The sequence below is a fragment of the Kryptolebias marmoratus genome, linkage group LG15 (assembly GCF_001649575.2).
Source record: "Kryptolebias marmoratus isolate JLee-2015 linkage group LG15, ASM164957v2, whole genome shotgun sequence".
Taxonomy (NCBI): domain Eukaryota; kingdom Metazoa; phylum Chordata; class Actinopteri; order Cyprinodontiformes; family Rivulidae; genus Kryptolebias; species Kryptolebias marmoratus.
In genome coordinates, this window is record NC_051444.1 from 32162177 (window position 1) to 32171914 (window position 9738).

Sequence of the window (9738 nt, forward strand, 5' to 3'; positions counted from 1 at the left end):
GGCCATGGCGAACAATCTCTTTATTGAAATGATCAACCATTTTGTTTTTGTTTATCTCAACGACATTCTTATCTTCTCCCAAGACCTAGCAAGCCATAGTAAACATGTCAAGGCAGTTCTGCTCAGGCTTCTGCAGAACAAATTATTTGTAAAAGCGGAGAAATGTGAGTTTCACCAGTCGATGTCTTTTCTGGGATTCAACATCTCCCCGGACCAGGTCTCCATGGACCAGTCTAAAGTTTCGGCGATCCAGTAATGGCCAACACCCAAGGACAGGAGGAGTCTACAGCGTTTCCTCAGATTTGCCAATTTTTACCGCAAATTCATAAAGAACTTCAGTTAGGTAGCCGCAACCCTCCACGCACTCACATCTGTTAAGTCACAGTTTATTTGGAACCCTGATGCGCAGGCTGCATTTGATCAATTAAAGAGTCTCTTTATTGAGGCCCCCATTCTCCATTCCCCCGACTGTGAGAGACAATTTGTGGTGGAGGTGGACGCCTCCAGAACTGGGGTTGGAGCAGTACTTAGTCAAATGGGTCAAGACAATGTTATCCATCCATGTGCTTATTTTTCTAAAAGGCTTACCAGTGCTGAGCAAAACTATGACGTGGACGAGAGAGAACTGCTGGCGGTCAAGATGGCCCTCGAGGAATGGAGGCATTGGCTGGAGGGGGCCAAGGAACCGTTTGTTATTTGGACCGACCACAAGAACCTGGAGTACCTGAAAACCGCCAAACGTCTCAACTCCCGTCAAGCCAGGTGGGCGCTGTTTTTCTCACGTTTTTCGTTTTCCCTAACATACAGGCCAGAGGAGAAAAACGTCAAGGCGGACGCCCTCTCTCGGGTCTACGAGGGAGATTAGGAGGAACCCAAGGCGGAGGCTGACGAGTTCATTCTTTCTCGTATGGTGAGGCTGTCGGTGACCCAGCTGGAACAGGAACTCCGGAGGGCTCACCGGACTCATCCACCTCCCACTGCGTGTCCGGCTGGTCGTCTGTTTGTGCCCCAAGATTTCAAGACCAAGGTACTCAAGTTCTGTCATGCATCTAAGCTGTTCTGCCACCCAGTCATCAATAAGACTCTGGCCATCATCCGGTCCAACTTCTGGTGCAGGGATCTAGCCAAGGACGTCAGAGAATTTGTCTCCGCATGTCCTTCCTGTGCCCAGGCCAAAGCTCTTCGTCATCGTCCCGTGGGACTGTTATGCCCTCTGCCCATCCCATCTCGACTATGGTCCCATATAACCATGGATTTCATCACCGGTCTCCCAGTCTCTTCCGGCAACTCTGTCATCCTCACCATCGTGGACAGGTTTTCGAAGATGGTCCATCTGGTGGCCCTGCAGAAACCTCCCACAGCTAAAGGCCTCACTGACATCATGGCCAAGGAGGTGTTCAGGCTGCATGGCATCCCTCGGAACATCGTGTCAGATCGCAGACCTCAGTTCATTTCCCGGTTTTGGCGGGAATTCTGCGATCTGATGGGGACAGAAGTAAGCCTGTCATCCGGCTTTCACCCACAGACGGACGGGCAGTCTGAGCGAGCAAACCAGGAGGTGGAGACCAAGCTGCGTCTGCTCTGCTCCAACGACCTGTCCAAGTGGTCCAGCAACCTACCTTGGGTGGAGCAAGCCATCAACACTCTCCCGTGTGTTGCCACAGGTCTGTCCCCGTTTTTTACTGTTTATGGCTATCAGCCACCTGTACTCTCTGTCCAGGAAAGACTTGCCAGGGTGCCATCCGCCTACGCTACAGTCCATAGATGCCGTCGCACAAGGGTTAAGGCCAGGAAGGTGTTGCTCAAAACCTCGGCGGTGTACTCTCAAGTGGCCAACCGCAGGAGATCGGAGCAGCCCAACTACCAGCCAGGACAGAGGGTTTGGCTGTCCACCAAGGACCTTCCTCTCAGAGTGAAGTCCCGCAAACTGGCGCCCAGGTTCATCGGCCCATTCCCAATCTCCAAGGTGATCAACCCTGTTGCCATGAGGCTCCAGCTTCCTAGGGGCATCAGGTTTCACCCCACGTTCCACGTCTCCAAGCTCAAGCCTCTACGATCTTCGGATCTCCACAGTTCCATGCCACAGTCTCAGTAGTTTTCCACAGCCTTGCCACGCCTCCTAGTTCCACGCCTCTGTAATCACTGCCATTAGTTTCACCTAGTCCTCTCTGTATATAAGCTCACCTCTCACAGCAGTTCCGTGCCAGATTATTGAAAGGTTTTTCCTAGTAGATGTCCAGTGTTATCTCACAGTTCATGCCTGCCTCGATCTCGACCCCTTGCCTGTACCACGACTCTCGCCTACTCCTCAACGGATACCTTCCTGGACTCTGCTCACCGGCCTTCGACCTTGCTTCCCCTTTTTGGATTACCCACTCTGGTTTGTACTTATCTGGATTTGGTTCTCGCTCTCTGACCTCCTGGCTTTGACCTCTCGCCTGTCCCCGAACTTTCCCACTAGCCTTAGCCCCAAACTAAGTGGCCTGACCGGCTCTCACTCAAGTCACTCGGTGGCCTTACATGGTTCGAGTTTATCTCCTGTACATTCAGAGGGTCCCGTCCTGAGTGTTAGCATTTCTACTAGCTTTATAGCTAAAATAAACATCTTAAAACTTTGCCTGTGTCCGCCTATTATGAGTCCTGTTTTGACTAGCCTTGGCATAAAATGAATAAGACTTTCATTTGTCTTTATCTCTGAGGCGCATGTATTTTAAATGGCAACTAATTTCTGCAAATTAAATCTCAGCTTGGTGTACAAAACTAGTTTTGATGTGACTGCATGTCCATGGTCATGGTGTGTTTTATTGGATATGTGTGGCGGGGGAAAGTTAGTGAGATAAATGAGTAAATTTGATGAAAAGCAAATCAATTTCAACAAAATGTGGTCATAATACAGTCTGGTGCGTACCCAGTAAGTACTATGTATGTACCCGGTACTTATTGGATACTTCTATACTTGTATTTACCTAGTACGTACTAGACTGTAATATGATGTATTGCAACCCAAAACAATTTGAGTATATCCAATCCGGGATGGAAATCCTCTCTCACTGCCAGGCAGTTTTAGGTAATTCTGCTCCAATATCAGGCAGACTAATTAAAAATTACCAACTCATTTTGAACAGTTTTCATGAGGTGGGAGCAGACCAGTAGAAACCCAATTTGAGTAAACCTGCCAATGAGTAGGTTTAGTTAACAGAGTCTGTAACCATGGTGATAGACTTCACTCCCTTTCTTTCTGGAGGAGTTTCACTTAACTCAGGGTTAACTTACTCTGAGATTTCACTAAATCTGCGTTTTGTAATACCCCTCTGCACATGTATTTGTTTAACATAATTCCAACATTGAAACACCCAACCTTTGGATCACAGGGACGTTTAACACAACTGTAACCAGAAACATGACTGTGGCGGTGGAGTGTGGTTAAGATGCAGCTGCAGGGGAGAGATGAGATGATGTTTCAGGCAACAGCACCAGGTGAGACTGATTGACATAAGCTGTGATTTGTTTTCTAATCAGACTCCTCTTTATTTGAGGTAGTGTGCTGAGGCCCTGAAAAAGGTGGAGAAAGAAACCAAAGGAGCTAAAGTGCTGCTCCTTTCTTCCAAAAAAAAGTGCATTGAAAAACTGCAACAAAAAAACAAAACAAAACAAAACACACTACATTAAGTGGAAAAGTCAACCGTTGTGTAGCTTTCCTGTGGGAATGAACCATAACAGGATGTTAGAGTAATGAAAATAAAAATAAAATAAATTAAAAAATCATGCATTTACACAACATGTGGTTTGACTGACAGGTCAAACGTTCAAAATAGATTTTAAAAATGATCAAATTAACCCAAATGAACAAAAATGGTGTTAATACATCACAGTGAGATGAAGTAAGTACAAAACATAACTCAAAATACTAAATTAGATTTAAACATGCCTACAGCAACTTACCACCTTTCTTTTTCCTTAGTGTGGCTTTAGAGGTGACAGGAAACAGAAAATCTGAGTTGTAAGAGCAGATAAAAAAAAAAAATTGTCCTCTTGTAGCATCTTAGAGTTTCCTTTCACATGTGAAGAACAAAAATGCATTTCATACTCACTGTTGTACTGGCACACAATACAGGTTGAAAGGCAAATATGTCAAACAAAAACTTCAAAATAAAACCTGCTGATACCAATAACTTGTTTTTTTCTGTCTTTAATTCGCTGCTGTTTGATTTTTTCTTATCATGATATGTTTAAAAAAACAAAACAAAACACAAACAACAACAAAAAACACCTTATTTCATACTCCGTCACCTTTCTGCACATTATATACAGCACACAAAGTGAAAGTAACCCATCTTAAATTTCAAGAATCTGCCTTGTGTTTCTACAGCGTCTGTCAAAAAAAAAATCACATCACATCTCCTCTTCACATATTGATACTCCAAACCAGAGGTGGAAAAAGTACTAAAATAACATACACAGTAAAAGTACAGTTCTTTGCGTAAAAATCTACTTAAGTAAAATTAAAATTTACTTTGAGTAAAAGTTACTTGGCCACTTTTTACAAGGGGAGGTGTCTCTCCTGTGGTGAACAAAAGACAGTCTTTTCTTCTTCAAATAAGCTCTTAAAAGCCTCATAATTCAATATGGAATTACAAAATAAAGCATGTCCACAGATGATCAAAAAATACTTTGAGAGAATAAATTGTCATTTCAGATCAGACCATACAATGGTGCTCAAATTGCTCAATAACAAAACATGTTGAACAAACCACAAAGCAGCAGCTAGAAAAGCTTTTAAATGACCTGCCCTGCTCTGGATTTTGATTACACTTCATTCTTGCAGTTACAGTGATACATTTTATACTCACAGAGATATAACACTATATAAACATGAGTTTAAACCAGTGGAAGGTATGAATATATGTCAGGCCTCTAATAAAAATAAGTTCAAGTGTCATGAGGTTCTAAATTTTGCACTTAATACTAATAAACCATGACATATTTCCTTACCACTGAGACTGAAGCCCTCCCCCCATCAACACTATCCAACTCCTCCTGTGGGATCCTAAGGTGTTCTGGGTTCTCCTCCTAGTGGGACATGTCTGGAAAACTTCCAAAGAGAGGCACTCTGGACGCATCCTAGTAAGTTGCCTGAACCACTTCAGTTGACTTTTTTGATGTAGAAGAGCAGCAGCTCTACTCCAAGCTTCCCCAGGATGGCTGAGCTCCTGACCTTATCTTTAGGGCTGAGTCTGGACGCCCTACGAAGGACGCTCAATTTCGCTGCTTGCATCCAGGACCTTGTTCTTTCAATCAGGATTCATGCCTCATAATGAAACATGGACTGACCAGAAAATGGAGAGCTTTGTCTTTTGACTCAGCTCTTTCTTTACTACGACAAGTCAAAGTAATGTCCTCGTTACTACAGATGAGGTCCTGATTTGTTGATCCATTTCATGCTCCATCCTACCATCACTTGAACAACGCTCCCAGATACTTGAACTCCTCTGCTTGAGGCAGAGATACTAAAGGCTCTGGACATTGAGGGGATGTCATGATTGACATGTCACTTTAATGTTGCTTGGATGACCAGGACAACACCTGTTGAGTGGCAGACTAGGGTGGTGGCCCCCATTTTAAAAAAAGGGGACCGGTCAGTGTGTTCTAATTATTGAGAGATCACACTTCTCAGCCACCTCGCAAAAGTTTATTTCTCGACTGATTGTCAAACCTGAAATTCTACTAACATGTAACTGACAAAACAACTGTCAAAGTTGGTTTTCAGTCTATAAAAAATAAATTATTATTGGACAAAAGGCTCAAATGGTACAAACACCTGCATTCTAATTAACTTTCTAAAATGTCTCATAGCTTCACAAATTTGCTGCTAATGAAAAAAACAAACCTGAACCAGAGCTAAAGTAGTGAGGACTGAAAATCTGTGAACTTTTAGAAAATAAACTCAACAAACTGCCATTGTAAACCAAACTGATTGAAAAAGATCAGATGTACTTTTTTTTCTCCCTTGTCCCTCCATTCCTTCACACATTTCCTACTGAGCATCTAGAAGTTTTCATTTGATCCCATCTTGGAATGCTGACTTTTAAATGTGTTAGGAAGTGTTAGAATGACACTGCGGATTTTTTGCACTACACAAGCAAAAAAAACCAAACAAACAAAACTGAACAAAATACAAGTGATACCACCACACTAATGTAAACACTAACAGCAGCAATGTGAACACAGGCATCTGAAAGCAAGAAGCCTTCATGCATGAAGGAAGAAAAGCAGCTTTTTTTTTCTTTTTATTAAATTTAATCAAAATGATGAGCAAAAGCTTCACTTAGCCATTAAGAGGCAAAGGATGCTGCAGTCAAGCAGAAAGGTTGTGCAGCATTAACTGCTTACCTTTATCCACTTTGTGAGATTAACCAATCAGTGAGAAGGAACAAAACAAAAAGAGGAGGTGTTAGACTCGGACCCTCTGAGGATGCAAGAAAGCAAACCAACACACTCTTACCGAGTTCCTCCAGCTCCGAAGTCATGGACTTGGAACGCATCGACAAGGCTGTGGTGGGAGCTCTCTTTGGAGGTGGGGGGGCTGAGAAAAATAAAGTCAGAATAAACTCAGTGTAAAGCATTTATTTTTCGGTCATAGATTACGGTTAAAAAGAACTCTCAATGCACCACAACAGAACACACCAAAAAAGAAATTAGAAAGCCATCTTTAAATCAAGAGCCTAAAATTCCTTGAAGTATTTCATATCAACCACCACTTTTTATGGTAGAGTTTTAGACTAAGATCATCTTACGTTGAGAAATTATGAAATGAATTTTGGTCCAACCTTGAAACTGTTAGGTGCGGTCTCATGCGATATTGTGGGATCTGGCGAGATTGTTAGCACTCAGAGAATGTGTTGGAAATTACTCTGAGCAACTACCACATCAAACTTTAGAACATCTGTAAAAAATAAAATCATTTTTCAATTTTAGCTCAATATCTGTAAAACTGGTTGAGTTTTGTCAACTCAGACATGTTTCTTGGGGGATTTTTTTTACGTAACACATCATCTGTCTGCTTGCTGCTTTAATAAAGCCACTGGTATTCTGATATCAAAGGTCAAATTGGTAGCAAATGCAGCAAGAGAAGGATTCTCACAGGGTTTTACCCTATGTGAGGGGTACAGCTGTCTTCTGCTGTTCCACACCTGATCATTGTCATGACCTTATTTTCCAAACCATGTCCCATGTCTGAACCTCTCTGTCTGTCAAAATAGTTACAGGTTCATTAGCTCTGGATCTGTAAAAACTATGACTGTATAAACTATGCATTGTACCTTTTTTGCGTGCTGTGTCTTCGGGGTCCAGATTCCGGCTCACTGTCACCACTTTGATTAGAAGCCGGTTGCCACCCTGGCGAATCATATTAACCACCTGTCTGTGGCCCACCTTCACCACGTTCTCCTGGTTTACCTATGACAGACACACAAAATGTTATAGTCCTTAACAGATGTCACATCTTTCAGTTGGTCAAAGGAGTTCTCACAATAACCTGAAAAAACTATTTGAAAACAACATACAACATTTGTGCATGTTGATTTAGTTATGGGTGGCAATGGGTAAACACTAAAGCCCCTCTATTGTGTGAGTGCTGAGTCAGTGTTTGTTCACACTATTGCTTTCCATTTTATATTTTGCTCTGTATGTTTCTGGCTAACTTTCTTTCTAACTACTTCTGCGTGTGCTATTTTAATCATTTATATATGAAAATGGTCAGCTCCATCTGGAACAGTGTGTTATAACTTTTGGGTTTTGTAACTTCCATACTTTTTCAAAATGTATTACTTTGTTGAAAATAAAATTCCTCATAGAAATACATCGAGATATCCTAAATTCTTCAAAAACATTGTTCTCTTTGAAATCTACTTCAACTCACTTGCTTTATTTTTTGTCTTGTGCTAGTTTTAGTTAGGATTTTGCAAGTTTTAGCTTTTAGCTACTGTTTTGCTCCTTTTAGGTTTTGGTTCCCATTCTGCTTATTTTAGGTTTTAGCTACTGTTCTACTCTTTTTCTCTTTTAGCTATCCCTTTGCGCCTTTTAGCTTCTGTTGACCATGTTTTCACTTAAACAATTCAGTTTTAATTTCTTCAGCATTTACACTGCATTTTCTGTGAAAATGCAATTTATTTTCAAGTTACGTTTCACTCAATATTTGTTGTCATAATTTTTGATTTGTTTCTTTTAAAGTTTTGAAAAAACATCCTTAAAAAGTACATCAAAACGTACAGCTAGCTCAACAATAGAGTGATCTGACTTTTGTTAGCCGTACATTGTAAGACAAACAAATTTACAAAAAACTGTAAACCATTTCCACACAGCAACAACATGATTTAGTTGAAACAAGAGCTCTGTAGCTCAGGCATTCTTCACAGTAGAAACTGTGAAGAATTTAGAGCAGCACAAGGGAGCTCTATCTGTAAAATCTAAAATGAACTTTTCTATGTTTTTGAAAATTGACCAAATTCTGGTGACAATCTGAAATCAATCTGAAGTCTGGAGTCAGAAGTCTTGGCACGCGTGTGACAGCTTTAAAAGTAGCATGTATGTACTTTATACTAGTACTTTGTATTGATAAAACGGGAAAGCTGCATTAACACATTTTTCCTCAGTGAGAAAACTTTTGGCTAACAGTTTGATCCTTAAAATGTTATTTTTTTCTCAGTTCATGCAGAAGACAAAGCTTTTCAGAGCTAAGACAAATTCAATCAAGAAGCTTAAAACCTTCCATTAAAACAGGTCAAAGAAATGCAAATAACATGTAGGTGGGGTGTTACATCTCTATTCATGTGCTTCTATAAATCTTCACCATTGTAGTCCTAGTTTAATATTCATGATAGAGTTGCTGCTGCTGACCTCACATTAAAGGCCTTTGCATACTCCATGTGAAGTCATAAAATCATCTCTCATTCACATGGCTGCACGACGAAATTGCATCATTTTGTTCACATAGCAGCTTTGTCTGCTGCTTCACGACACAAGGCCCTGGCCGAACCTTTTCTCATAGGGGTTTGCGCCAAGTATTGTGCGATTGATCAGAAGTTGTTCTGGGTGTGTTTATGCAGAAAAACTTTAATGGAGTCATTTTGCTTCTACTGCTCCACTGAGAAGCAGCTGGTTGAGGCTGTTAGAAAATACAGCGGTCTTTACAACTGTTCCAGCAAAACTTATAAACCTACAAACTTAAAAAGACCATGTGGAGACACAGGAGGCTCTTGTGGCTGTGACTGTTTCAGCCCACGTTCAAATCAGATTTATAGCTGAGAAGGGAAGGGAAGAACCAGATAGGTGGGGTGTGGAGGTTTTTGGCGCGAAACGTACAGGAAAAATAATAGAAACATTGTAGCTGGAAAAGGCGGATTTGGGCAAAAACTGGTATGTGAATGGTTCGGATGGAAACGGAGATAGGTAATGAGGAAGACATGGATTTTGAAGGGTGGACGCCAGGGGGGAGAGGGAGAAGACGGGGAAGAAATAAAATAAATGAAGGAAAGGGAAGTGGCGGTACTCAAGGTAGTAAACGAGAGCTGGAAGGAAGTAGTTCAGAAGAAGAAAGGATAGTAAGGAGGAAAGTAGTGGGGGAGGAGTTTAAAATCATATTAAAACTTAAGAGTGAGGAAGAACAGGATTACATCAGCCCTATTGGGGTATCAAGAGAAATAAAAAAGAAAATTGGAGATGTTGAAATGGTAAAGATTT

General features: G+C 41.4%; 1 protein-coding gene across 1 annotated transcript in view; it reads right to left on the minus strand.

Annotated features, from left to right (window-relative positions):
* The window catches only part of shank2b (SH3 and multiple ankyrin repeat domains 2b), a 370640-nt gene that overhangs the window by 51565 nt on the left and 309337 nt on the right, over positions 1-9738 (minus strand). The window contains exons 15-18 of the mRNA XM_025008967.2: positions 7320-7455; positions 6503-6583; positions 6391-6399; positions 3943-3966 (exon numbers count right to left, since the gene is read on the minus strand). Of these exons, the coding sequence (XP_024864735.1) occupies positions 3943-3966; positions 6391-6399; positions 6503-6583; positions 7320-7455 (250 nt within the window). The remainder of the gene's footprint in view (positions 1-3942; positions 3967-6390; positions 6400-6502; positions 6584-7319; positions 7456-9738) is intronic.